The sequence below is a fragment of the Tursiops truncatus genome, chromosome 11 (assembly GCF_011762595.2).
Source record: "Tursiops truncatus isolate mTurTru1 chromosome 11, mTurTru1.mat.Y, whole genome shotgun sequence".
Taxonomy (NCBI): domain Eukaryota; kingdom Metazoa; phylum Chordata; class Mammalia; order Artiodactyla; family Delphinidae; genus Tursiops; species Tursiops truncatus.
The window spans coordinates 98794087-98821247 of record NC_047044.1 but is presented as its reverse complement, the minus strand read 5'-3'; the positions used below and the strand labels follow the sequence as shown (position 1 = coordinate 98821247).

At 60.3% G+C, this 27161-nt stretch overlaps 1 protein-coding gene and 1 long non-coding RNA gene across 8 annotated transcripts in view; one reads left to right on the top strand and one right to left on the bottom strand.

The window, feature by feature from the left end:
• TSPAN11 (tetraspanin 11) overlaps positions 1 to 27161 on the bottom strand; it is a 64095-nt gene that overhangs the window by 6310 nt on the left and 30624 nt on the right. For 2 of the 7 annotated variants that reach the window (XM_073789141.1, XM_073789142.1), the window contains exons 4-9: positions 19461 to 19652; positions 5085 to 5159; positions 4028 to 4132; positions 1280 to 1438; positions 861 to 947; positions 621 to 712 (exon numbers count right to left, since the gene is read on the bottom strand). In XM_073789141.1, coding sequence (XP_073645242.1) covers positions 621 to 712; positions 861 to 947; positions 1280 to 1438; positions 4028 to 4132; positions 5085 to 5159; positions 19461 to 19652 — 710 coding nt within the window. The remainder of the gene's footprint in view (positions 1 to 620; positions 713 to 860; positions 948 to 1279; positions 1439 to 4027; positions 4133 to 5084; positions 5160 to 19460; positions 19653 to 27161) is intronic. The other 5 variants (XM_073789143.1, XM_033867177.2, XM_073789145.1 and 2 more) reach the window with 5 other exon arrangements.
• LOC141275917 (uncharacterized) lies at positions 12351 to 15886 on the top strand. Its single transcript, XR_012324561.1, has 3 exons — positions 12351 to 12377; positions 15466 to 15550; positions 15753 to 15886. It is a non-coding gene; the product is annotated as an uncharacterized lncRNA (long non-coding RNA).

The following is a 27161-nucleotide window of genomic DNA, read 5'->3' as shown; positions in this document are numbered from 1 at the left end:
CCGAGCGGAAGGCCTGCCTGGGCGGTGCGAAAGGGCCGTGTGAGTGCCCCCGACCTGCCGCCCCCGGCTCGCTGCGCCTGCACCTGAGTGTGGGTGAGGGGGACAGGAGACAACTCGGCTCTTTTGAGAGATGCTGTGCCCACGTAGAAACGATGAAACGGTGGTGGGTACCATTTTCTGAGTGTCTGCTGTCTGCCCAGCGATGAGCTGAGTGATGTATGTGCTCGATGCCCATCCCCTCTGGTCACCCATCAGCTCCTTTTTACAAATGAGGAACTGAGGCTGCACCCGCAACTGGACTCCTGGGTGGTGGCCGGGGGAGGGGTGTGGAGTGGTGAAACAGAGCAAAAGGCATCGCTCGTCCTCAGAGCACAGAGCTGGGTGTACATACCTCCAGGGGCACACACACGTGCATCACACACGCGCACACGCACACACAGAGGAATGAGCGCGTGTCCATGCACGAGAATATACACGTATGCACAGCCCGCCTAAACACATATGTGCATCCGGCCCCGACCACGTACACCCAGGCATGCAGACACACCCATGGACCACTCGGACCCCAGCAGGCTGTGCACACACACCCCCGCGTGCACACACAGAGTGCATGCACATACCTGAGCCCACACTCCCACTCCTCCCAGGTCTCTGTGCCTGACAAGTTCAAGGTGGCCCCAAGGCCCAGGTATTTTCCTTCATGTTTTCTCGGCTGCAGAAGGAAGAGGAGGGGGTGGGGGAGGAGGGGGCAGGCAGGGCAAGGGTGGGCAGAGGGCCAGGATCTGCGACCTCAGCTAGCGAGAGAGGGCTTCAGAGTTCCAGACACTGCCCCCCGCACCCGAATCCCTGCTCCAGCTCACCTGCAGGCAGGCCACCCCGATGCCCACCGCCCCCATGAGCAGCAGGTGGTCGGCCAGGAACTGCTCCAGCTTGGTGATACAGCCTCCCTGGAAGGTAGTAAGGCAGGTCACACACCCCTTGGTCCAGAGGTGTGTGAGGATGGGGAGGGAGGGCTGGCTGGGGGGCTACGCCCACCCAGCTCAGGGAGGCCAGACACTTAAAGGGCCGGGTCCAGCCTTTCAAGTGCCCGTGGGCTTCTCAGGTGGCCCAGGGGCGTGCCACGATGTCCCCGAATCTCCCAGGAGCGGTTGCCGCCCCCAGGCTTTGTGGGGACCTTGGAAGGCCCACCGCCGTGTCGTGGCCAGTGAGTATGATCTCCACCCGGCCCATCTCGAGCCCTTCCGGGCCGCCCGCCTCCCCCGGCAGGACGGGCACTCACCTCCACCTTGTAGATGTTGGAGGGGTGTGCCCGCTGGCCGCAGCGCGCCACCACGGTCTTGCAGCAGCTGTCGGGCACCCGGCGGCCCTCGGCCTCTGGAGACAGAATGTACGTGCTGTGCTGCCAGTCGGCTGAGCTGTTGCTTCCGCAGCACCTGAACTGGAGCGAGAGACGGGGCTGGAGGCGAGGACCCGCCCGGGGGAGGGGCGGGGGCCTCCAGCCCCTCGCTTACGGGCCGCAGGACAGTCTTCAATCTTAAGCCAATCCCTCTCTGCTTCCGCGATTTCTTCCCTTCCCCTCTTTGGAGCGGGCGGCTGGCTCTGCGGGGCCCTCCTCTCCGGGCGGGTGGAGAGCCGGTGGCGGGAACACCGATCACCACCTTTTTGTTCACCTACGTCCTTTCAGGAGATTGCGCTGGGTGTCCCTGGGGCAGGGAGGGTCTGGGAGAAGATGTGGGGAGACGGATGCCAGCGGGTCCCCCAGGGAGTGGGGCCGTGCACCGCTGCATGCAGGCCCAGGGCAGCACCAAACCACCAGGGGGTGCTTTCCTGGTCATCCAGGGAGGTAGGACACCCCCCCACCGGCACAGGGTCGCAGCCTTCCCAGAGGCTCAGATGCCCCCCATCCAGGCCTCGAAGCCTCAGATCCCCTAGACCTGCAGGACACAGAGGTGCCCAGAGGCCACACACAGCCAGCTCAGTGCCGAGCAGAGGGGCCGAACAAGACCAGGGGCTTCCACACGGCTCCGGGGCGTGGGGAGCACCAGCCCGGGCCTCAGGGGAGCCGGACGGCTGGACACGGTTTATTTCCTGCACCCCGAGTTAGGGGACTGAGACTCAAGTCCCTGTAGGGGCCACAGAACACGGCTGTTGTGAGGCTGTCTGGTGTGTGGGGTGGAGGTACATTTAGTCCAGTTAACAAGCATTTATTAGGCACCGGCTGTGTGCCAAGAGTGAAGCTAGGCCCTGGGCCTGAACTTGAGTAAGAAGCTCCTGGCTTTCCCAAGCTTGTCACTGACTATCACTTAGTAGGAGGGACAGAGGTGTTCACGTGGGCAAAGGGCCAAGGAGGCCCCGCAGGGCAGCAGACGAGCCCGAGGGCCAGGCGGAAGGGAACAGCAGGGACAGCAGGGAACAGCATGGCGTGTGCTGGGAATCCCGCGGGACTGTCCTCGTATGCCACCTGAACAGGTCGCTTAGCCCCCCTGGCTTCAGTTTTGCCCCCGGTAACATGGGGATGGCCAGGTACCTCCACGAGGGCTGCTGTGAGGCCTGAAAGCGGCGGGTCACGTAAAGCACTTGGCCACGATCCCAGTACAGAGGAGGCAGTTAGCGAGGGGCCCCCTGTGGTCACCATACGTGCGTGAACACAGGCCTGTGGTGCGGCCCAGAGCCCAGACGCTGCCTCTCAGGGTTCAGTGTCCTTAGGCCCAAGATGCGGGCCGGGCCCCATGTCCCTCAGGTCCCTGTGAGGGTGTTCTAGGTGTTCCTGGCATGTGTGGGAACCCGAGTCCATGTGCTCTGGTGCCCGCGGGGCAGCACTGCAGAGCTGGCCCCCTCTGCTTAGACTGTGCCCTCCTGTCCTCTCCCCCTGGCAAGCCCAGCTGGCCTCCCCGGCCCCGCTCTCCATGTCAGGGTCCCCCAGCCTCACCTGGACCGTGGTGGCCTGTGGGGTGTCGGGCTTCCTAAGAGAGGCCCCAGGGCAGCGACCCAGCACACTTCCTGTGTGGGAGGCCTGCCAAGTGCAGACGGAGCCGGACGGGGCTGCCCAGCCGGGTGTGTGTGCACCTTGGGGACAGGGCTGCCCTTCGCCACTACACTGGAGGACAAGAGAGCCCCTGGGAGCTGGGCCAGTCTTGGGGAAATGGGGCAGGTGCCTCGCCCTACTGAACTAAGACACAGCTGGAGCTCAGGGTCCCCCAGCCTCTTCCCCCTCTACTTGCCTGGGGTCCCGGCAAAAAGGCCACGGCCCCAGGCCCAGGGTGGGACTGCAGACGCAGGATGGCACAGGGCCCACAGGGTGAGGGTGGCATGGGTGGCAGGGAGCAGGGGCACCAGGGCAGGCGGGGAGCATTGTCTCAAATTCTCCAACACGAAACCCCCAAGATTGCAAGCTGCAGCATCCAACAGAGTTTTCTGGAACGTGGAAATGCCCTGTACCTGTGCTGTCCACCTTGGTGGCCACTAGACACGCGTGGCCACCGGGCAGTGAGATGTGGTGAGTGTGAGCGAGGGCCTGAGGTTTACGTTTAGGTGTAAGGAGCCACGTGTGGCCAGTGGCTGCATATCGGTCTGAGGTCCACTTGCCCCGCCCAACCTCTGGCAGGACTGTGGGCCTCACTGCGGGGATCTGCTGGGCCTCTTCTTGGAAAGGAGAGACCGCTTTTCTGTGCCCCTAGTTCTGCCCGATGGCTTGCAACTGGGTAATTCTTACAGCGGCTTTGCTCAGATGCCTCTGCCTGTCACAGTTCACTCTTCTGGGGCCTCAGCCGAATCCTGGTACCGCCAGCTTCCTGCCCACCAGGCACCCAGAGGGGATGGCAGAAGAGGAGGAAAGAAGGAACCAGGATTCAGGAAGTAATTTCGTGGTGGGAGGGACTTCTACCTATGGGCGTAGTTAATGCTCCCACGCCCTGTGAGGCTCAGAGAAGCTGAGTGACTCGCCCAGGGTCACACAGACGGGAAGGGACAGAGTCAGGATGGGAACCCATGTCTGCGTGGCCTTCGGGCCCGCAGGGCAGGTGCTTACGTCCTGCTGTAGACGGTCTACGGAGGCTGTGATCTCCGCAGCGCCGGGCTGCCTGTAGTTCTGGGCCAGGGTCCGGGTCAAGTGCTGCCTCAGCTCCTCGCTCAGCTAAGGAGGGTGGAGAGGAAAGGTACGTCAGCAGAACCACCCACGGACACGCCCCCACTACTCTAGAGCTCCTTGAACTTGAATGTTGCTATGGCCGAGGCCTCCCACACAGTGAACTGGGACCCCGGGCGGGAGGCGGGGTCCCTAGAGATGGCGTTGCGAAGGCTGGGGACCTGCGTTAGGTGGAGTGTGATGGGCTGAGCTGGGGTGGTTCCAGGACTAGCACTGATCTTCTGCGGACGCTCAAGTCCCTTGTGTATAATAAGATGGCGCAGTATTTGCATATAACCTATGCGCATCCTTCCGTATACTTAAGTCACCTCTAGATTACTGATAACACCTAATGCAACGTAAAGGCTGCGTAAATAGTTGTAAATACAGTGTAAATGTTACGTAAATAGTTGTGCAGGTGCTTTCACTGCCATGGGCCAGGGCTCAATGCCTGGTCGGGCGGGGAACTAAGATCCCGCAAGCCACGCAGCACAGCCCCCCTCCCACCACCCCCGCCCCCCCCCCCAAAAAAAGTTGTGCACGGCGGAGTCAAGTTTTTCCTTTTAGAACTTTCTGGAATTTTTTTCCAAATATGTCTGATCTATGATTCGTTGAATCTGTGCACCCGGAACCCCTGAATATGGAGGGCTGTATCTGTTGATTTTCATTTTGAGGTGACATTAAAAATATTTACAGTCGTCATCTTGAGGACATCCATCAGTCGTATGGGCGCTGGCGTGAAAGGCCAGTGCAGTCATCTGTCTCTACCAGCCGGATATCACCCTTGTGTCACTGAGCACCCAGTGGGAGGGTACCTGACCGTGGCATCCTTGGCCAAGGCAGGCGGGTGAGGCCCAGGACCACCCGCATGTTGCTGCCTCCCCAGCCCCATGCACCCCTCCCCGCACTGTCCCTCCTTGGGGAGCCGACGGGGAAAGTACGAGGAGGACGCTTCACTCACCCTCTGGTAGTACACGTGGGCCAGGACCCCGGCCACCAGCTCAACAAGGAAGATCGCCAGCAACAGGCAGAAATACTAGGAGCGAGGAGAGAAGGTGGTCACGGCCGGGTCAAGCCCGGGGCAGGCAGCCGGCCCTTCAAGACCTCTGACAAATGCTTCCCCAAAGCTGAGGGGGGCTCCCATCACTCACAGCTTCTTCCTACTCTTCCCAGCAGCCCTGGACGGGGGTCTGGACACCCGCCTCTCCCAGCTGCTGGCCTGGAGGTCCCCCCTCCACCCTTCATGTACCGGTCTGCTGTCAGTTCATTAATCCGTCCACCCACCCAATGTTTATTAAACACCTACTGTATGCCAGGTATCGTTAAGTAAGGCAATTATTGGCCTCAATTATTGGTGGAAGGGACAGATAAGTAAGTGCCTACAACGTTGTGTTATAAATGCTATTATGGGGCAGGCCCTAGAAACTATAGGAGGCCCCAGGTCGGGGAGGGCAGTCAGAGAGGGCTTCCTGGAGGAGGTGGCGCCTGAGTGGCATCTCTAAGGATGAGATGCCAGGTGAAGTAAGTGGGAAGCACATGCCAGGTGGAGGGGAGAGCGTGGGAAGCCTGGAGGGTGCAGAGAGCTCCAGGGGTGGGGGGGCTGCAGTTCAGGGAGTGGGGAGAGCCGGTGAGGCTTAGCGTGTTGATGCTGGCTGGGCAGCTACAGCCAAGCCTGGGGAACAGCAAAGCGCAGATCCTGGGAAAGGCACAGCCCTTCAAAGCCCTGCAGGGGCTCTAAATTCCCCTCACCACCGCTCCGCCCGTGTCACAGCCCTGCTGGCTGGCTTCCAGGCTGTGCACCCGGCTGTGACCGGCAGGAGGATGGGCCTGCATCCCTCTCCCACTCCCACCTGGTGTCACTGCTTGGTCCTGGGCTGCTCTTACAGGAGCCAAGGGTCGGAAATGCATGCCAGGCCCACGTGGCTGGGAGGGGACAGGGAGAGGGAGCTGAGGGAGGATGGAGATGAGGGCGGGGGAGAGGAAGAAGGGGAGGAAGAGGAGGGAGGTACTGTTGGCTGCAAGCGGGCCCTCTGGGGCCGCTCAGCCCCCCCCCCCCGCCCCCCCCCGAGCACTGGCTGGTGCCGCCTCCTTCCCCCCAGGGCCGCCCACCTGGCTGGCCACGCCAGGGCCGCAGCCCCTGGTCACTGGATCACTGGGTTCCAGGGAAGGCTGAGCCTGGGGGCGAGCTCTGAAACTTCAGGGCCTGTCAGGTAGGGAAAGGAAGGAGGGCAGGAGGGGATACAGATGGAAGGAGACAGTGGCAGGGCGGGGATTGTGGGGCCAGTTCCAAGGGATGCCTGTCCATGGGTCTGCAGGCATGGCCTGGACACCTCCCAGCCCACGGGGGAGCTGGCACAGAGAAGGAACTTTCCACCCAAGAGCCAGGCTTCCTCTCAAGTTAAGTGAATCCTGTGCCCCCGCCCCCATCTTACTGGGCCCCATCCCTCCCAGCATCAGAGCTGCTAGTGGTGGGGAAGCGGGGATGTGGGGAAGCGTTCCCAGTCTCTGCAGGAGTGGCGACCGCTGGCCCTAATCATCTGTCGGGCCTGAGGCAAGAGCACAGTGGAGGTCCCTGGTCCCCTTCCCTCCAAGCCCAGGCTCAGCGCTGCACCAGGAGAGCCTGCGTGCCCGAGCTCTGTCCGTTCCCAACCAGGGGCACATGCCCGGCCTGCAGCTCCTCTGACACGGCGGCCCCTCCACTTCCCCTGCCCGCCCGGCACCGAGGCCGCTCTCCTCCCTACGCGCAGTGACCGCCAGTTGCTCCCCTGGCTTCCTGGGTGCGCGCCGCACGCCCATGCCGGCCGCGCCGGGGGAGGGCAGCGGGGGCCGAGGCTCCTCTCCATCACCCCTCCGGCTGCGGGTCATGTGGGAGGGTGGTCCTGGAGACGGGGCAGTGTCACGCTGCTCTGGGGACGTTGCTGCCACAGGTGCTGTCGAAGCCAGGCTGGGAAGAGGGTGGATGGGAACGGAGGGCGACCCAGCCACATCCTGACATGATGGCAGGCTGAATGAATACCTGCCAGCCCCTCAAAACTGTTCTGACGCATCAGCAGGCATCAAACAGACTACCCGACCTGCCGGAGTCGTCAGGAGGGGAAGGGCGGTCCCGAGAGGCTGTGACGCTCCCTCCCACCCAGGAGCTCCGGCCGGCGGTAAAGATGCCTCTGTGAGGGGGCTCAGGGCCGGGCTGGGCTCTGCAGGACGGAGGGCGGGTGCCAGGGACAGGACGGCTGGGTGGTCGGTGGGCACGGGCACTGGTTCCAGGCAGTAGCTCCAGCGGCAGGAGGGCTGCAGGTGTGTGACTCACCTGCGCGGGGGAGGCCCTGACTCATAGCTCGGGGTGACAGTCCCCACTCCCTGGGATCCTGGCAGCCTGGCTTCTGGAGCTGGCCGGCTGGAGCCTGGGCACCGGGGCCGGGCTGGAGGGCTCTGCCACGTGGCGCCCTGAGCTCTGACATGCCTCGCCTCTGCCCTCCGCCTTGCCCTCCACCAAGCCTCCCCTGACGCCCCGGGTCCAGCCAAATCATCTCGCCCCACGGTGCAGGGGGCTGTCTGAATGCAGGCCCAGCCCCCCACCTCCGCGCCTCTGCCCTGTCCCCCTGCCTGGAGTTCCACACGCAGCTCCGCCACAGCCTCCACGAGCCCGCCCTCGGGTCCCAGCCACAGGCCTGCAGCGCTTCACCCGCCTCGTGTCCCGACAAGAACTCCAGCTCTTCTCCTTCTCCCCTGGGCTAGACCCGGGGCCCACCCTGCCTGCCTTCCGCCCCTCATCCCAGCCCCGGGCGTGGGCGTGGCCTCCGCGGGGTGAGGGACGTAACTCCACCCACTGCTCCCAGGAGCCTGCTTCTGGTGCTACTGCGCCGTCTCTCCAGGATGACCGTGAGCTTCTGGGGAACAGGCACCCTGTCTCAGGCTCCTCCGGCTCTTCCGCAGGGCCTGGTGCCCAGCTGGGTCTAGATGCTCGGACAGCAGCCCTGGATTAAGATCTGCAAGTGCGCTTCTTACAAAGCGTGCCTGTGAGACGGGGGACTGGCCAGAGCTCGCAGCCCACGCCTGGAGGCAGCAGCTTAATCCTCTGCTGACCCGTGGGTGGCGCGGAATTGTTACTTCCATTTAATTTATACCAGTGGTTCTCCGCCTGGCACGATTTTGCCCCCAGGGCACGTCTGGCAACGTCTGGAGCCATTTTTTGTTGTCATAAGTCGGGGAAGGAGTGCTACCGGCACCTAGTGGGTGCAGGCCGTGGGGACACGGCCAAGCCTCGCACCGTCACAGGGCAGGCCCCGTGGCAAAGACGATCCGGCCTAAATGTCAAGGCCAGTGCCAAGGCCGCCGAGAAACTCTGACTTACACATTTACCTTCAGGTTCTAAGGCGGATGCTGGGGCTTGATTTGCATATGTGCCCGTATGCACTATTGGAGACATGACAGAAAAGATCTCAGGAAGGTTCTGCGGTTCCTGAGAAGCCTGAAACAACACGGACAGAAGCAGGGGAGGGGCTTTACCCCGTACCTGCCTTGGAGGGCAACTTTGGGGCAGGAGGTTGCCCCCCCCCGACTCGAGGAAGGATCAGGGAGGCCTACGAGGCTTCAGCTGCGGGCGCGCCAGCACCCGGGGTGCAGAGAGGAAGCTGCTAGCCTGGCTGTGCCTGGGGTCCCCGGGCAGGCCCCTGGGCAGAGGTGGGCTGTTGAAGTCTGTGGATAACGGTTGATTCTGGGAAGCCTGCAGAGGTTCTGGAGCTGCAGTCCAGCCCCTTTCAACTCGGCCTGGTGTGGGTTGGGAATTATTGAACAAAAGTCAATAAAAAGTTCTCAGATCCCCTGTGAGTAATGTGGAGAAGTCATGTTTCAGTGTAAGTCTGGACGTACTGGACCCTGAGCCCACCATTCCCAAGAGACCACCAGAATTCCTGGCCTGTGGCTTAGCAGGTGATAACCCAACTCAGGGGGTGCTGCCTTCTCAGGCACAGAGGAAAGGCAGGTCTTCTACAGTGGGAGCAGTGGACAGCATCCCCTCCACCGAAATACTCCTGAAAGCCCCAAATCAGCCCTCCTGGGAGAACCAGTGCCTTACCCACCCGGGTGCTCCCTGCACGGCCCTTCTCGTCACGGTGCTCTGCGGGCGCCAGCACCACACACGGGTGTGGCGAGGCTGCAGCCTGGCCGAGGCCACGTGGCCGGCACGTGGTTGAGTCTGGAACTGGACCCAGGGATTCTGGCTGCAGGGCTGTGTGCTCACACGCTGGATCACCCTGATGGCTGACGGGCGGGCTGGCTGAGCTCACAGCGTGGCTGGGGGGCAGGTTAGGTGGATGCCGGGTGTCAGGTGGTGACAAGAGACAGAGGGGAAACCCAGGCGCAGGAGGGTCTCTCTCCGGCCCCCATGCAGCCTCCAGCCCTCAGCACCAACCAGGCAGCTTCCCCGGCCCCCAGCAAAGGGCCCCGTGCCTTCACACCTGTGCTGGGCTCACAGCCGCAGCTCTAACGCCCACGTCTGTCCCCTTCGCTTTACTCAGCCCGGCCTGACCGTCTGAGAGTCTGGGGGCCGCACAGCTGGGCTCCACCCCAAGAGGGCACACAGGGCTGCACCTTGGTCTCTGCGGGCCCTCCCGGTGTTCGCTGCTCCGAGCACGTCTGTGCTGTGCAGCTGACAGCCGTCAAGTGTGAGCTTGGTCAAGGCCTCCACAAAGCGCTCCTGGAGCCAAGAGGTCCTCCACGAGCTCCCCTGGCTTCCTGGGTGCGCGCCGCACGCCCAGGTCCTGACTGCGACCCTGCGGCCCTCACCCTTCCTTCTGACCCCTGTCTGACTCACGGGCCTCACGCCTGTCCTGCTCCCGGGAGTGTATTGGCTTTGATCCCCGTGTGCCCACCTGCTCTGCCCTGCCCCTGTGTACCGCGGGGCAGAAGGAGCCCACCCCACGCCAACACCCCCCGACCCTCAAGCCCCCCTGAGCTTTGCGAGCAGCCGGCCTCACACTCGGCCCCACCCCCAGTCCTTCCAGAATCGACCACCGGAATCCTGGTCGGAGAGAAACCAGCAGTGAGAATTCCAAAGAAACCTCTTGTAGCCTCTGCCCCCAGAGCCCTCCATAAGGACACGTCACTTCCAAATACACCAGACTGGACCCCAGACACAGAAGGGACCAGCCTGGTAAGCACAGAACGGGACCCAAACATTCACCTCCACCCCTGTACCACCTACCAAAGTTTTGTGTTTTTTTTCCCCTTTAATTCTCTAATGGAACAGTTTGAACTGGAAGCAAAGTTGGATATTTTCTAAAGCTACAGATCCCAAACGAAGCTGAGACAGCACAGGACTCTCTGAACCAAACCGATGCTTTCTTTAATAAGCGGCTGCGCAGGACGCATGCGGAATTATTCCTCACTGTGACATGACGGTGATTAATTAGAAGGTGAGTCTTCAGGTGGATTGACCCTGCACGGCGCCAAGCCGGGACATGGTTCCTGGGACCCACGAGACCAGACGGCTTGGCCCAGCTGGCGCCTTCGTTGACGTAACTTTTAAGAACTTTACACCACTGGACTTCCGGAATTTCTCCACGGGATTGATTCTACCACAAAGAAGGGAGCTTGGCCGAAGCTCTTCTCCTCTGTCAGCTCTGCATTCTGCATGATTAGCGATGGAAACCAGGCTGTGTCCAGGCAGGCGGGGCTGGGGCAGGGGGGAAGCCGGCCTACTCTCAGGGAGGTAGTGAGACAGGAGAGTCAGGCTGCAGCCGAGACCGAGTCACGGGGAGAAGACCAGCCTGCAGCCCCCCGCTTGGCTGTGTGAGCTGATCACAGCCGTGGGAGGGTCCGGCAGCTTGGAGCAGCCAGAGAGGCCGGACCGGAAAAGGCGGGGCCAGATGCTTAAACGGCAGTGACCTCAGGGCGCGTGATTTTCTGGTAATTAACCGCTGGCTGGAGGCTGTTAGGGCTCAGGGCGCAGCTGCCCGCCCGTTCGTGCAGAAAAGAGCCTTGGAGCCTTGAGCCATTCCAGTAACAAGATGTCACTGCTGGAAGGATGAAGGTGACCTCTATCCTCCTGGCCCAGCCCAGGGCTCCCGGCCCAGGCCGTCCAGCCACGGCGACTTCAGCTCTGGGCTGCTATAAAGGATGTCAGGGTGTGCTCTGGCCCGTGTCTGATGCTAATACAGTATTGTGTGCTGGCCCAAGGGGCTGGGAAGAGGAGAGCCGGTCCACAGAGGGAGGGGCAGTTGGAAGAGGGCAGAGGAGGGAGCAGATTGGCCGTGCGGAGGCAGGAGGCTTTCGAGGGACACATCTAGAGGATGCAGCTGAGGCCATCCAATGCCCGAGCCAAAATGTTGGGGGTCCCAAGGTCATACTGTGGGGGTCACAGGAGGAGAACACATTTCCAGAACCACAAGCCAAAGCCAGGCATCCACTGGACTTCAGGCTAGGACTGCTAGGAGTTCGGCTGTGTGGGGGGAGAGAGCAGGGTCAGGAGGGGATGGCAGCGCCTGGTGGGGGGGACAGGAGCAGGCTCCCCTGGACGTAAGGGGCCCAGGGACTTGGGGGATGCCACCGCCTGATGGATTTGGGCTCGGGAGGGGGGAGGTCACCCACTGCTGCCTCCTGTGAGTCCCCTGAAAGGGCCTGGGTGTTCCTTGGGGCTGACTGCTCACGGGCCCTGGAGAGATGTCATATAGCCTGTGGGCACCTGTGCTCACGCCGGCACAGATGAGATTGTGCAAAGGGCTGGGGTAGCACAAAGCAGGTGGCAGGGACCCCAGGGTGGGATGGGTGCCGGGGTCCCCAGCAGTGATCGTTCTAGGACAGAGTTGGCTACTGGGGGAAAGGGAGGCTGAGTAGACTTCCTGCCGAGCCTGGAGGTTAGGAAAAGTCTGGGGGCTCAGAGAGGCCGGGGGCTCTGATCAAGCCAAACGGGAATGTCACCCACCCACACGGTCCTCTGTCCTTTCATACAGGCGTCTCGTATTCCCCACCAGCCTCCAAGCCAAGACGGGGTTTTAGTCCCTCCGCGTCCTCTCCCCTGCCCACCCGGCCCACCCTGCCTTGTGCCCAGAAGGGCAGGAAGTCTGGAATGTGCTGGAAATGCTTGTTGAGGCGGATGAATTAGGCAGGCCCATCACTGTAACTTGGAGCGTGAGCTGCGGAAAACTGGAGAGGAGAAGGTGGCGGAAGGTAGCTGGCTGTAAAAACTGCCCCTTGTAGAAGATTTGCTCCTACAAGCAGGCGGGGATCAGTTACATCTGCTGCAGCCCAGGAAAAGGTGGGTCTTGAGCCTGAAGGGTGCTGGTCAGAGAAGAGAGTGATGTCACACAAGGCGCCCTGGCCTGGGAGTCTGGCCTCTGGGACAGGATGCTGTGTGACCCTGGGGGAGTCCCTCACCCTCTCTGGGCCGTCTGCATAAAATGTGGGGCTAAGATGGGAAGAATGTCTTGGTGCCACAGCTGCATCGGTCTGTGCAGTCAGGGCCAAGCCTCCTCTGTCCTGGCCTCCCGCCTCCCTGCAGGGACATCTAGAAGGACACCCGGATTCTCCCCCCATCCTTACTCACGGCTACTCCAATCTGCTTGGCTAGCGGGCCTCCCTCCCTCCCCTTGGGGCCAGTCTGTCCTCCGGATGCCACATTCTCTGCTCGCCACCACACGGTGGGTTGAGTGATACCCTTCTTAGGCATGTACGCATGTCTCCCCAGAGCTGGAGTTGCTAAGGCTTCTGGACACAGGTGTGAAGACACACACTCCCATCAGCTTCACTAGGAATAAAGATGACATTTGACTGCCATCTCTCTGTTTCCTGCTCTTATGCTCCATTGATTCTAAGCACCTCTAAAGCCTCCGTGTGAAGTACGGTGAGATGGAAGAGGGCACCCCGTGTCCCAAGGCCAGTGCCGGGACCCGACATGAGGGCAGCATGTCCAGACAGCTGTCCAGCCACCACTCCCGTCCGGGTCCCAGTGGCGGAAGGGGCCTGCAGCCCCAAGTCTGTGATGCGCTGCTACCACTGCCGAGAGGTTCGGGTCAGCCGGCGCGCTCACCTCACTGATGGGAAGGAAGGTGGGTCCCGCCCCCTGCCTGCACCCCTGGCTCATGCTGGCGGACAGGAGCTGAGGCCGGCTCTGCAGGGCCAAAGCAAAGCGGGGGAGGTGCCCACCTGCCCCCGCCAGCCACGTCCTTCCAGGAGTCCCGTCAGAGTAGAGCGGCGACACTCACTGCTCTCAACCACCTTGCCAGCTGCCTACACGGGGGCCGGGAGGGGAGCCTCTCCTCTCCGGGTCAGCCCTCCCCAGCTGCCAGCCCTCGCCAGGCCTTCCTTGCTGGGCACGTGCCTGTGGCATAGGGTTTGTTTTAACGTTAACGTAAAAAGGAGTGAAATGATACTGGGAAGGAAAAACGTCTGCATACACCCGGGGCCTCTAAACGTTTGTTGAAGGACTATCTGCTGTCCAGATCACCTGCTCTGAGGATCTCCTCGGTTGAAGGGCTCAGTGATCAGGGCACTGACTGTGCCCAGCTAGGTGACAGGGACCAGAGCACGTCCCCTCCCGGGGACGTGGTTAAACCCAGACTCTGCTGAGGAAAGGAAGCAGGAAGCCGAATGATGGAAAGGCAGAGGATACTCCCTCAATCAACTCCGGGGTTTGGGACGCAAATAGATGCGGTTTACCAACCATCCCTGCCCTCCTGCAACGCACCGTACAGACACAGGCACCCACACACGCGCTGCCTCTCCGAGGTCAGTCTGCTCCGACACCTGCTCGGCCCCCACTGCGGGGTGGTCACCCACTCACACATAGCTGAGTTAGACTCGTCTCCAACCCAGCCGAAGCACTTCCTTGGTGCACAGCCGACCCTTGCACCCCGCAGCGCCCTGCAGCCTGCCCTCCACTTCCCAGTGGACCAGGTGGCAGGCAGCTGGGTAACTTGTCCCCAGTTCTCACCTCCCTGCTTCCCTTTACACCTGGGATGCCAACGACGGGCCCCGAGTCACGAGAAGGTGCGTGCCCACTCCCTGTGTTGGAGGCGTCCAGGAAAAGGGGACCATGCCAGCTGGGACAGCGGAAGGGCCCGGACCGAGCCGGGGTGAGGCCCATATGACCTCAGGAGAGTCTGTTTCTCTGTGGCTGAGGAGAGGGTGGGGAGTTCACTCATCAGCCGCCTGGCAGCCCTTTCTGCACAGCCCCTGACCCAAGTAAGGCCAGCAAGAAGGAGGCTGAGGGGAAGGATCTGCGGGGCCTTGAGAGGAAGGGGCCACATCCAGGAGGCAGCCGCGTGCAGCCCAGGGCCTCTCCCGCCTGGGTGCGCCAGGCCTGCTGGGAGAGCGGGCTGCGTGACCGCGGGGCTCTCGTGCAGCGTCTCCGGGACGTTATCTGTACCTGCTTCCCCAGGAGCCTGGCGAGGATCCTCCTGCCCACGCCAAGCGGATGAGGAGAGGTCCTCTCCTCCGACGGGGCGGAGCTGGGGCTCCCCAGGCCTTGGCTGCAGGACCCATTCCTTTGACGCACGTGGGCAGTGACTCAAAGGTCAGAGTAGGCTGTGACCAGCTGGCTGGGTGGCTGGTAGGGCCCCGGCAAAGTAACATGTGGGTGAGGAACCAGCCCGGGGAGGACATGGTCCAAGGCCTGGGCGAGGGGACCCAGGCACCCTCCACGCCGCCTGCATCCCCTGCCTCTACAGTGTCCCAGCAAGCTGTGAGGACCCTGGGAGTCACGGCCTAAGAATAACTCCATTTATTTAGGCTTCTTCTCAAAGGAGCTGGTGATGGTGATGCAAGTGATAATTATAGCCACACTTTATGATCTTTATATAATGTGGTGACTCGTTTCCTAAGAGCTAAAATGCTGCCTCGTTCCCCTCCTCACTCCTCACCCTGAATGGGGATGGGGAGGGGATACCACGGTGGCCGGGAGTGGCCGGGTGACGCCCCAGAGGTCCCGGAGCAGGCCAGGCAGGATGCACTACGAACCGCTTTTCAGCCGCAGTCCTTCCTCCTTTGGTTATCCAAGTCTGGATGTATCTGATGGAAGTGTTGCAACTCGGGGGCCCCTCATTTTCAGAAACTGTTTCTACAACTCCCTCCTTTGAGTCCATCCCCTAAATAGAAAAGAACCCCTGACAAAGACCAGTCGAGCCTGAACCATCTATCCTAACCTTCATTTGGCTGAAGATACAAAAGTGTTCAGAGCCCATATTCCAAACGCTACAAATATCCCTTTCTTTGGATCAGGGTGACATCTGTGCTGGTCATCGGCCTCGGGCTGAGATGGCCTGAATTATCTGGCTCTCTCATGCAGCCTGCTAAAAAAGAAGATCTGGTGTGAATAATTTAAACCCTGTTCCCTTTCCCCCTTGCAGATTTCTGGCTCCGCGCTGGTCATCATTTCAGCACCGGCGAAGATGTGCTATTCCTGTCCCCGATGAACATTTGCTTCTTGAGAAAGTGAGTCTGAGGGACTGCAGATGTGCTGGGGGAGGGGCTTGGGCCAGGACGGACACCAGCCCCGGGGGCCCAAGGGAGCTGGACCGCCCTCACCAGGCAGCTCTCAGGGAACTTTTGACGTCAAGCCCCTCCCTCGTCCTAATGCAAGGTGGACGCCCATCATTCAGACGCCTGGTCTTTCATCGTCCCTTTTCCTCTTTAGGGAGCGCTGTGTATAGAGCTACCCTCACTGCATTTGTCCATTTAGCTGATGAAAGATTTCAAAAGGAAGTTAGACACGAAGGGGGAAGAAAGAAGCGAGACCAGGAAGGAAGAAGCTCCAGGAACCACAGAACACTTTTAGACTGACTTAAGTATCCCTCTTGCCTCTAAACGGGAGCATGGGTTTTAAAATTCCTACTTTGCGTTAACCCAAGAGAAGTCTTCCAGCCGTCCTCCTGGCTTAAACATTCAAATGCTCAGTAATTTAGAGGCCCATGGGCCAGGATGTGGGTTTCTCAGGATCCGCCCCCTCACCTGTGCTCTGTCCTCGGACCTGGTCTGTCTTTGGTTCTTTCAGGGGTCGGGCGGGGAAAAGCAAAGCAAGAAGATGCGAGGCTTCGAGGTTTGCTGTCTGTCAGCCCTCATCCCCACGCTGCTGGCGGCGGGTGGCTGTGTGTGTGTCCACACACGCGCTTTCTCCTGACCTCACTTTCAAGTTAGCGCCTCTCTGATGTGTCTGGTTAGTGATGTCGGGGCAGAGAACTCATCAGTTCTGGGCGGGACAGAAGTGAACACGGGCAGGAAGGTCAAGTGGGGCTGGGAGGAAGGACGGCATCTCACACCTGCCTGTCCAGCAGCCCCTGCGCCCCCCAGCCCCGCCTCCAGGCCCAGGGAGACAAGCAGGCCCACCTGTTTGTCGACCCTCTGAAGTTCAGAAGCCTGGAGCAAGAGGTGTGCTCCCGGCCCACAGGCCAGACCGAGCCCCTGGGCTTCCTAGGTCTTCGCACGGTCTCTGCCCGGCGCCGGGCACAGGGGTGGTCCCCAGGCCAAGTGACGGTCAGGCTGCGACTGCGGAGGCTGGAGACGTGTTTTCATAATGGCTCGGCCTGGATGGCGGGACACGTCTCGCGGATGGATCGTGTAGGAAGGGGAGGCTGGGCGGGCAGACAGCGGCCAATTACAGACCCCTCGGCTCCCCTCTGGCCTCCGAGACGCCAAGGGGAAAAGAGCTTATGGTTTGACAGCCTCCAAAATGGCCACTGACGCTGAGTGCCCCCATTAACATCTGGGTGACCCCCACTCTCCCCGGGGTCCTGCAGCCCCTTGGATGGAGTGTTGGACTTGATGGCCCTTGGGTTCCCTTCTAGCCTGGATGAGTTCTGACCGTGCACAGTTATTTCTGCACTATAATGAGGGCAAGGGCTTCTAGGGTTCCACCCCACCCCGTCTCCTGCCCTGGGGCCTAGCTGGGCCCCGCGGGAGTCACTCTTGCACCCCCAGACTTCTGAGGGCAGCTGCTCTGCGCAGGTGTCCACGGACTCGGGAGACGGTGTCTCTGTACTCGCTGTCCCGCTCGGCTTCCCTCCAGCACGCTTGGGCTCCCCAGGTGATTCTAACAGAGCAGCATCACACGGCAGCCCCGGCCCGCGCTGGCCCCCGTCTCCCAGGCCAGCTTTCTCACCTGGGGGTGAACGGCGCCTTCTAGAGGCTGTGCTGAGCGGCGGGTGGGAGCAGGGGCCCGGGGACGGCCACCCGCCAGCAGTGTGACCCAGATCTGATGGCTTAACCTCTCTGACCCCACCTTCCTCGCCTCCAAAACGTGGGGCTGGCATGAGGATCAAAGGAACTAACACGCCTGAGCGTTTAGAACGGCCTGGCACACAGAGGTTACGACGCTTGTGACTCTGCAGGGCTGCTTTTAGAGGAAGGGGGCGCTCCGTGATCCAAGCCCATTGTGTTATAATCGCACCCCGGTGGAAAGCAGGGGGCTGTTTCCCAGGCTGCAGGGGACCACGGGCCACAGGACTCCTTTAGAACCGAGAGGGAGGGCTCTGGGTGGGAAGGAGGGCCGGCAGCTTGCCTCCCAGGCCAGAGGGCGAAGGCCGAGACCAGAGGCCAAGGCGAAGGCCCTGCTTCCTGCAGAACCAGGGCCGAGCAGGGCAAAGGGGGTCACGGATGATGCAGGGGACGGGCCAGGAGCCCCGGTCCCTGTAAGCCTCAGTCCCAGAGGGCTGGACCCCCCTGCTCCTCACCACCTGCTACACCACAGGCCCGGTCCCTCAGTCATGTCTCGTGTCCTCATCCAGCTCACACGGGTCCAATCGAGGGTGTCAGCAGGCTCACCAGGACTCAGGAGTTGGGGACGGTTGGCAGGGACAGGCTGGCTCAGGGCACCCCTGTCCCACGGCTGGAAGGACAGCTCAAGTCAAAGCCACGCTCCGGTGGCTGGTCTCCGTGGGCCTTCACCCCCCCACCGTCCACGCGGCCCGCACCCTGCTCTGGGCGACCCTCAGCAGAGCTAAGGACTTTTGCTAGGCAGGGGAGGGCTGTCCCGCTGAGCCTGGGCGCAGGTGCTGCTGCCTTCAGAGCGAAAAGCTAGGTCACGGCTGGCGCAAGAGGCGGCGGGGCTCGGCCCCTCCGGACCCCCCTCTCTCTGGTCAGACGCGGGGGGCCGAGGCTGCCACGTCAGTGATGGGCACGGGAAGCGGGGCAGGGAGGGCGTAGCCCTCAAGGCTTCTTCCTGCAGCCTTTCCAGGCTCAGCCTGATTGACTCCAGCCCCGGCCCTTCCTTTCTGAGCCCAGATGTTTTGTAGCCTACCCTGCCCGCGCTGGGCTTGTCGCTGGGGAGATGAAGGGGGAGATGCCACCCGGGCCCCAGGGAGCCTGCCCTGGCAGCAGGTGCCCAGGAGGGAGGGAGGGTCTGGGAGTCCTGAGCGGGACTCCGGCTTCTGCCCCCTCGAGTGCAGCCCTTCCTTTCCTGACACTTGGAGCCAGAGGTGGGGTGCGGGTGTCCTCTCAGCTTTCCAGGGGGGCATCCGACGCGGAGCCTGTGCTGCCCACCTCACCCATGAAACACCTGCCCAAACAGTCACACCTGAGTCTGATCAAGCTTCTACACCCAACTACGAGAACATCACCAGCAAGGCATCAGGAAGCCCAGACTGGGAGACAGCAAAGCACAAATGACCTGGTTCCTTCAACAGGTAAATTGCAAGGAAAAAAAAGCAGAGAGAGATTGATGGGGAGCTTAGAGACCAGAAGTGACTTGGGAGACACATCGACCAACTCTAATACGCAGACCTGACAAATTTAGATTCTGATTCAAATAAACTTCAAAAAAAAAAAAAAAGAACAGCTCATGGGTCAATTGGGGAAATTTGGAATTGCCTGGTTATTTCATGATATCAAGGAATGACTATTAATTGTTTTTAGGTGTGATAATGGTCTTGTCATTACATCTTCTAAAAAAGGATCCTTATGTCTTTGAGGTACACCCTGGAATTCTTACAGGTGACATGATATCTGGGGCCTTGGGTGGGCGGGGAGCAGGGGAGGGTGCAGATGGACAGGATTGGCTCTGAGATGGTGGCAGTAAGTCTGGGTGATGACCTGGACCTTCATTGTAACATTCTTTTCATTTTTGCCTATTTTTGAAAATCACCATGATAAAATCTGGACAGAGGAAGAGGAGGAGCGGGGGAGGAGGAGAAAAAAGGGGAGGAGCAGTGCTGCCGCCACCTCCAAGGTGCCCTCCTGGCTTAGGTCCCAAGCACCTGGAGACCATGGCAGCCTTCCCGAGGCCTCCAAGACCAAGGCCAGCGTCACTGGGTGGGGCTCTCAGAGCGGAGCCTGGTCAGGCTCTCAGAAGCCCGGGGCAGGTGGCCCTCCCTCTGCCCACGGCGCTGGGCAGGGCCGGAAAGACACTCACCGCAGAGAGGCAGCTCCTGTCCTCGCGGATGACGGCACCGAAGCCCAGGAAGCCGGTCACCATGACGAGCGTGCCCGCGAAGATGAGGATGTAGGCAGACGCGGCAAAGGTGCTGGAGGCCAGGACGCCGAGGTAGCCGCTCTTCTCCACCAGGGTCCAGACGCCCACGGCCATGACCGCGGCGCCCCCCATCTGCGGGACACCGGGTCTGAGCACCCACTGCCTACGAGCATCATCTCATTTGGTCCTTTGAGAAGCCCGTGGGAAGTGTCTGGCTGCCCATTTTGTAGATGGGGAAACAGAGGCTTACCCATGGTCGAGGGGAGAGGCAGGGACAGAGTTTGGGTCCAGGTCTGACTCCCGGTCCCGTGCTTCCCACCACGATGCCCGTGCATCCCCGTCATGAGGCAGGGACACTCCAGTTGTGGGGACCCCCTCCCGCCGTCCCCGCCCCCAACCCCGAGCGCTCCTCCCCGGCTTGCCTCCCTGGCAGGCCACTTTCACAAGCCCCCTTCTCATCGCCTGTGGGGGAAGCGCGACTGGGCTTCTCATCTCTGCTCTACAGACAGAGGACAAGGCCAACAGAGGAAGGGGAGCTGCCCGAGGGCCGCCTCTGTGGGGCGACACAGGGCAGGGCCAGCCCCAGCTCGGAGCCCGGGTCTGCAGCTCCGCCGAACTGCCCCTGCAAAGGGAGGGACACACGCTCCACAGGCTGGAGTCGCTCTGGGACGGCAGGACACTGAGTGGGGGGGAGGTGTCCTCTTTGCTGGCCGTCTGATCCCTTTCGGCCCTGATCCCAGGAAGGGACCCTGGGAAATACAGCTGCCCTGTTCCTTCTGCAGTGAGGCTGAACGACCCTTTCTGTGGCTGTGATCCTGCAAAGTATGTGTGTGTGTCCCCAAGGTGCCAAATGGTGAACAGCAGGGGTGTCGGCCCAGGGTTTGCGGCGGGGCAGGACCCCGGCACCTGTGACCAGATCTGCCACCTGCTCCTGGGAAGGCAGATGGCCCCCAGCTTCCCTGCCTCATCTGAGGATGAGTTCTTCTCAGATGGGGGCTGCTGCTCCCTCAGGGGGTCCTGAGTGTGGCTGAAGGTGGGCAGCCCCAGTGGGCTTGGTCCCACTGCCCCGATGACTCTGTATAACCCGCCTGCCGTTCGCAGACCTCAGCGGGGCAGACGGAAGCTCCTTAGCAACGAGGCTGCACCAGGCGCCTCTTCGAGCTTCACAGTAGTTCGGGAGGCTTAGGGCTGGCAGGTGGGAGCAGGCGTTTTCTCTTTTGCATATGAAGAAATGGAGGCTGGAGAGAATAGAGCGTGCTCGAGAGGACACCCTCCTGCACACGCCCCCCCGCCCCCCCAGAAACCCACCCAGAGTTTCGAGATTGAGATGCAAACCCAGGTCTGCTGAGGGCCAGTGTGGGACTCTGTCCTGGGATCGCACACACTGGGCTGGGCCTGCTCCTCTACTCTCTCCTGCTTTTTAGATACATCTGTTTTCTTTTAAGGGGCGTTTCATCCCCCTTAGCACCTCTAGCGGGTAAGAGAACCAGGTGGAAGGACGTCGCACGGCTCCAAATGGAATCCACCTCCTTTGATTCCACGGCACATATTTTTCCTCCCGTTTTAACATCTCCAAAACCAGACACATCTTATGGTTGATGGCATCTTACAACCACGCTTGGCCGCACTCTTGCCTTGCGGTACAGAAAACAATGGTGTATCTTACAAGTGATGGTATCTTAGGCTGGATGAAATCCTGGACTACAACAGGCTTTCTAATTCTCAGGAGCGTGGGCTACCTCTGGCCACATAACCTCCAGGACCAGTGAGGAATTTCCTCCGTCTGGGTCAACAGGATCGTGTCAAGGGAGGGTTTCCAGCAAAATATTCTGCACATAATCTTTCTGCCCCTACAGCATGCCCGGGAGGCTCGAGAGAGGGTCTCAACTGGGCATAACTGGCTGTGTGACCTAAAGAGGGTCCCTTAACCTCTCTGGGCCTCAGTTTCTTCATCTCAAACAAGGTGGACGTGTTAGGCCAGTGGGTCCCAACTATAACCATCAAGGGCCCCTTTGATTACTTTTCCCACGGGTCTTATGTTTTGAAGGGTTTCTGCCTATCAAACGCAGTGCATGAAGTAATAGTTCATTTCTCATTTTTGATTAATCAAAGGCACGTGGTAGTACCAAGAAGAGATTCTGAGCAGCACGAAATAGTCCACGTGACCACACGGAGTGGATCTCACTGTTGACGCGTGTAGCGTCTTCATAGAAACAGGCGCGTCATCCATTAGGCTTGTCAACCCCACAGGCTTAGCATCGCATCTGGAACCACCCAAAGGGGTGCGTGTGGACAGCACTGGGGACACCTAATCTGCTGGGGGACATGGAACCCCCTGAGAAGCTGATGAAAAGCCTGGGGTGCTTTGCCCAGAGAAACGTCATCCACGTAAAATAATGCACTCAGCTCGGGGGCTGAGGCCTCATCTTGCATCTCACAATGACCCCGGCGCAGACGTCTCTGGGGCCCCCCCACCTTGCACCCTCTAAGGCAGTGCTTCTCAGCTGGGCCACACCACCACCCAGAGACCTCCACACATCACCAAGGTGCCTGGATTTCGGGGGGTGGGATCAGGCCTGGATCCTTTACTAAGTTCCCAGGTGGTTCCAGTTGAGAACCACCGCATAGTTTCCTAGTCAACAGGGGTCAGTCCTGTCCCCTCCCCCAGCAGGGTCCCAAGAACATCCTCCCCTGAGGCCGCGGCCTGGAGGCCCTTGGCCCAGCTCAGGACTGCCCCTCCCACCACTTCCCTGTCTGCATCAGGGTGTTTGCTTTTTTTTTTTGGTACGCGGGCCTCTCACTGCTGTGGCCTCTCCTGCTGCGGAGCACAGGCTCCAGACGCGCAGGCTCAGCGGCCATGGCTCACGGGCCCAGTCGCTCCGCGGCATGTGGGATCTTCCCGGACCGGGGCACGAACCCGTGTCCCCTGCATCGGCAGGCGGACTCTCAACCACTGCGCCACCAGGGAAGCCCAGGATGTTTGCTTTGACAGGAGCTTTGGGGGAGAAGGGGGGTGACAAGGAGCAGTATTTTCAGTCCAAATGGAGGAAAGTTAAATTACGCAAGAAAGGAAGAAACTATGTGCTCCCAGGGGAGGGAGGGGTGCTGTGAGCAATGCAGCCGCAGCACACTGACCCCCTAAGAGAGGAGCATGTCCCGGTCACAGGAATGGCTGGGATCTGCAAAGCAGGCAGGGCTGCAGCTCAGCCAGGGCGGCAGCAGGGCCCTCGCCCACAGGGGAGGGTCTGGGCGGACACGCTGTCCTGATTAAGGTCTGGACAGCAACAAATTCACACTGGCCCTGACGTGCAGAAGAAATCAGGAGGCGAGTCCGAGTCAGTGGGGCCCCCAGACCTCCCCTGGGGTGTCACATAGTGTCTGCTGGGGACACCCAATGGGATTTGCCATCCGGGGCAAGAGAGTTTCAAGTCCTTCAGGGGGTGTCCTGCTTGGGACCCGGTTGGCTCTTTAGGAAACGATCTTTCCTGTGGACAGGAGAAGTCAAAGCTGCCCAATGTCGGGACGGATCGCCAGAGGGCGTCTTGGGAGGGAAGCGGTCAGTGGGCTTGGGTCCCAGCCCTGGCCGTGCCCCTGACTAAGTGTGTGACTGTGCAGACATTTCGCCTCTGGAAGCCTCAGTTTCTTCATCTGTAAAATGGCCGGATGACAAGCTCGGAGGTCTTCCGCATGGGTGACATGTCCCCACGACCATCTGCCAATACACCTCCAGCAAGATGCTCGTGGCTTTCGTCAAGCGGTTCAGAGATGCCGGGTCAGCAGAAAGAGCGGTGGAAGAGGCCCTGCGGAAGACCGACTGGGGCCGGAGCCAAATGGCCCTGCTGAGCTGTGCACCGGCTATTTGCATAGAGTTGATTCAACAGTATCTGGCTCCCTACAGAGACTGGGTTGGATTTCTTCGGAATATTAAGTACATTTTTCAAAACCATAGCCTGTAGCCAATCAGGCAGAAAGCCCTGCAGAGGGTGAAGCTGGCCTTCTTACCAACCAGGACACGGGCAGGCCGGGAGGGGCGGGCAGGTCACCCAGGCCGTGTAATTTTAGGAACGGCCCATTTATAGAGAAGAAACATGGCCAGAAAGTTGCCTGTCAGACCCGGGGGAAAGCAGGCGGGGTGCAAAGGTCATTGCAGGGTGTTCCTCTCCTCGTCAGCAGCTGAATGGCTTCTGGGCTGGGGTCGGGGAGGGGACCGGCCGGTGCAGCAGGCCCAGCACGCTGGGGCTCCCAACACGGGAGGACCCCGGGGCAGGAGTGCTCTCTGCCTGCAGTGCCGGGGCGCCCGTGGCACGGGGAGGGGGCGGAGGTCGCACAGGTGGTGGTGCAGTCCACTCCCCTAAGTGTTTGCTGGGGGCCTCCAGGTGCCAAGCACCACCTGGACTGGGAAGGACCAGGGGCTGGATGAGTGTTCACCCAGTTAGAGCCACCCCTGTCCTCCGCGCCCCCCCCCCCCCAGTCTCATCAACGGCACCACCACGGCCCACACCAGGACCCCCGTGGTCGCCACTCTGGACTTCTCACTCTCTTGCAGGGACAGCAAGGGCCAGTCTCCTCATCACACGGGCACATCTCACGGGACTTACTGCGGGTCGGGGCTGGGAGGGGACTCACATCACCTGTTCTCTTCCACACGCAGCTCAGAACCCGGAGGGATGCTGCCTGGCGCTGTCCCCGCCCCCCTCCCAGCAAATCAGCCTGTCCGCCCTGCTCGTCCCGGCCCGCACGGGTTTCTGCAGTTACAGGCGTCACGGCGTGTTTGCTGCATTCGGTACTTCGTCTGCCTCCCCCTCTAGATTCTTGGTTAAACCTCACTCATCTTAGCATCTGCAGCAGAGCCCTCCACGTATGACAGATGCCCCATAACTCCCCATGGAAGCAGGAGGGACAGAGGAAGGGGGCAGAGGAAAGAGTCAGGTCTGACCCTTTTATATTCCGGATGAAGAAACTGAGGCCCAGAGAACAGTGACTTTTCCAAGGACCCGTGACCGGCCGGGGGCCTAGAACTCAAGGAACCTGACGTCCACTTCATGCCCTCTTCACCCACTGGGCTGCGGACACTCCCAAGCAAGCTGAGGGCTGTCTGGGCTGCAGCGGCGACGGCTCAGAGTGGCCACCACAGGCTTCCTCCTGGACCGGTCTCCCCACCGCGGCCCTGGGCAGACCAGATGTGCATTCCCCCCGAGTAGGGGCCTGTCCCCCAGCAGAAGCTGAAGCACAGAGAGGCAGGATGCCCGGACACCACGGGGTCCTGCGACTTCACAGCACCTTAAGAAGGGACGCAGCAGAAACGCCAGCCACGGGGCCCCTCAGCTGTTCTTCCTCCGATGACCTGTCCCAGGAGGTCGGCAGAGGCCACCATCAGTGGGATGATGGTGAACAGAGTGAAGGCTTCTCCCCTCGGCAGGGGGGTAGCGGAGGCTATTCCCTACCAGGCCCTCCCCTGGGACCCTGGAGGGATGCTCTCAAGCCACTTCACTGCCCTGGTCGGGCGAGTCCTCCATCACCACTGCCTCCTGTCTTGGTCCGTGTCCCCCTAAGGGACCCCAGGGATCCCCTGGAGTCTGAGCCCCACTGGCCCCTGAGGGAGGTGCTGACACTGCAGCCAGCGCCCCGGGCAGGACAGAGCTTCCGGAGGCAAGGCCACCCCAGGCAAGGGAGCCGCTGCTTCCCTGGCTCTCCCACAGCCTGCGTAGCTCCTGGGAGGTTGGAAAAGTTTTGATTATTAACACTGCCAAGGAGCTAATTAAATAATACATTAGAGAACAACGTTGCAGGGGTGATGGGAGCTGTAGGGACCCGTGTAGGAAATGGGAGGGGGAGGTAAAGCACTTCCTAGGCGGCTGCGTAGGAAGCTTGGGTCACACTTTCTTTTAGGGTCATGAAAGCTTTGGCATTTTTGGTTCCTGACCCGGAGCTGTATCCAAGGGAGCCGCCCCTGCCCAGTGAGATGGTCACGTTCAACTCTGCATTAGTCGAACTGCATGGTGGGGGTGGGGTGGGAGTCAGGGGCAGGGCGATGGTGAAGGATGGGGGGCAGGCATGGGTTGAGTAGGGGGTAGGGGTCCAGAGGTGGGGCAGAGCTTAGATATAGGATGCGGGTGTGTATTGCGATGCTGTACTTCAGTTCTGCTTATAATCTTCATGCGCTGCGTGTCTGAACTGTCCACACCATCAAAACGTCCTGACCCAGGTTCAACCCTGACTCCTGGAGACATTTTGGAGTCCAAGTAGGCATCAGAGTGGTGGGTCTAAGGCTGTGGTTACGAGTCAGTGGTCTATGGAGATGGGAAGGGCAGCAGACGCAGAGTCAGAAAGCCCAGACTTGACCTAGAGCTCTGCCAGGCATCTCAGCTGAAGTTTCATCATCTACAGAATGGGAGTGAAGGTAATGACAGAGTGCTTGTGGAATCATTTTGGAGTGTAAGGTGGTTTATAACCCTCACACTGTGCTACGGTGGCAGCTGGCGGAGGCTCGGTTTAAAGTCTCACCAGGACCTTGCACTGCATGACCGGCACCTGAATCCTGCCCACCTGGGGGTGGAGGGGGTGCTGTTTCCCCCCATCTCACTGCTCTGGGTGTTTCAAACTTTGGGATGTAAACATTTAGGGCTGTGAGCTACACTTGGTGGGTGGTAACCTGTGCTAAGCAACCAAACCAAACCAAACCGCCACGCCATAGAGGAGAAAGCACCGGAGTGCACTGCACGCGGTAAGGGCAAGCTTAGCTTCGTGAATGCTGCTTCACGTGAGCAATTCTTATGCTTCCATGAACTTCTTATATGGGTCACATGATCCCCGAAGCCGCCAAGCCAGAGCTGTGGACGTAGGAAGCGGTTAGAGATGAGGCGTGCCCCTTAGTCTAATCATAATAGCGTAGCTACGCGGAACAGCTAAGCACCAGGTGGGCGTGTGCCAGACACCGTCCGAAATGTTTTCCTAAATATTCGTCTTTAATTCTTACAGGTACTGATGTTCCCATTTAACGTATGCAAAACGTGACGCTCGGTGAGATGGAGTGATCTGCCTGATGTTTTAGTCTGCTCAAGGTTGCCCTAATAAAACGCCATAGAGCAGCTTAAACAACAGCAATTTATCTCTATTTCTCACGGTTCTGGAGGCTGGAAGTCCTCCAAATAAGGTGCTGGCTGATTCAGTTTGGGTGAGGACCTTCTTTGCTTACAGACGACGGCTGTCTCCTCACCGTGTCCTCATGGTCTTTCCTCTGGGCAGGCTTAGAGAGACAGCTCTCTTCCTCTACCTGTAAAGCCAATCCCATCGGATTAGGACCTCACCCTTGTGACTTCATTTAACCTTAATCACCTTCTAAATGCCCTGTCTCCAAATACAGTCACATTGAGGGTTAGGGCTTCAACCCCTATGGGTCACAGTTCAGTCCGCAGCACCTAATCTTCCACGGCAAATAGACAATGGGGTCTCATTTTGAGCCTGAACTTGAGCCCAAGTTTTCCCGGCACCCGGGACACTGGGAAAACGCGGAACTCAGAGCTGGAGGCAGCAGGTAACGTCAGAGCTGACGGCCAGGCACACCGGCTTAGGGGTGAGAGAGAGGGGCCCCCAGCTCCGGGGCTTCGGGCAGACTGCTTCCACCTTGTAACGCAGGGCTCT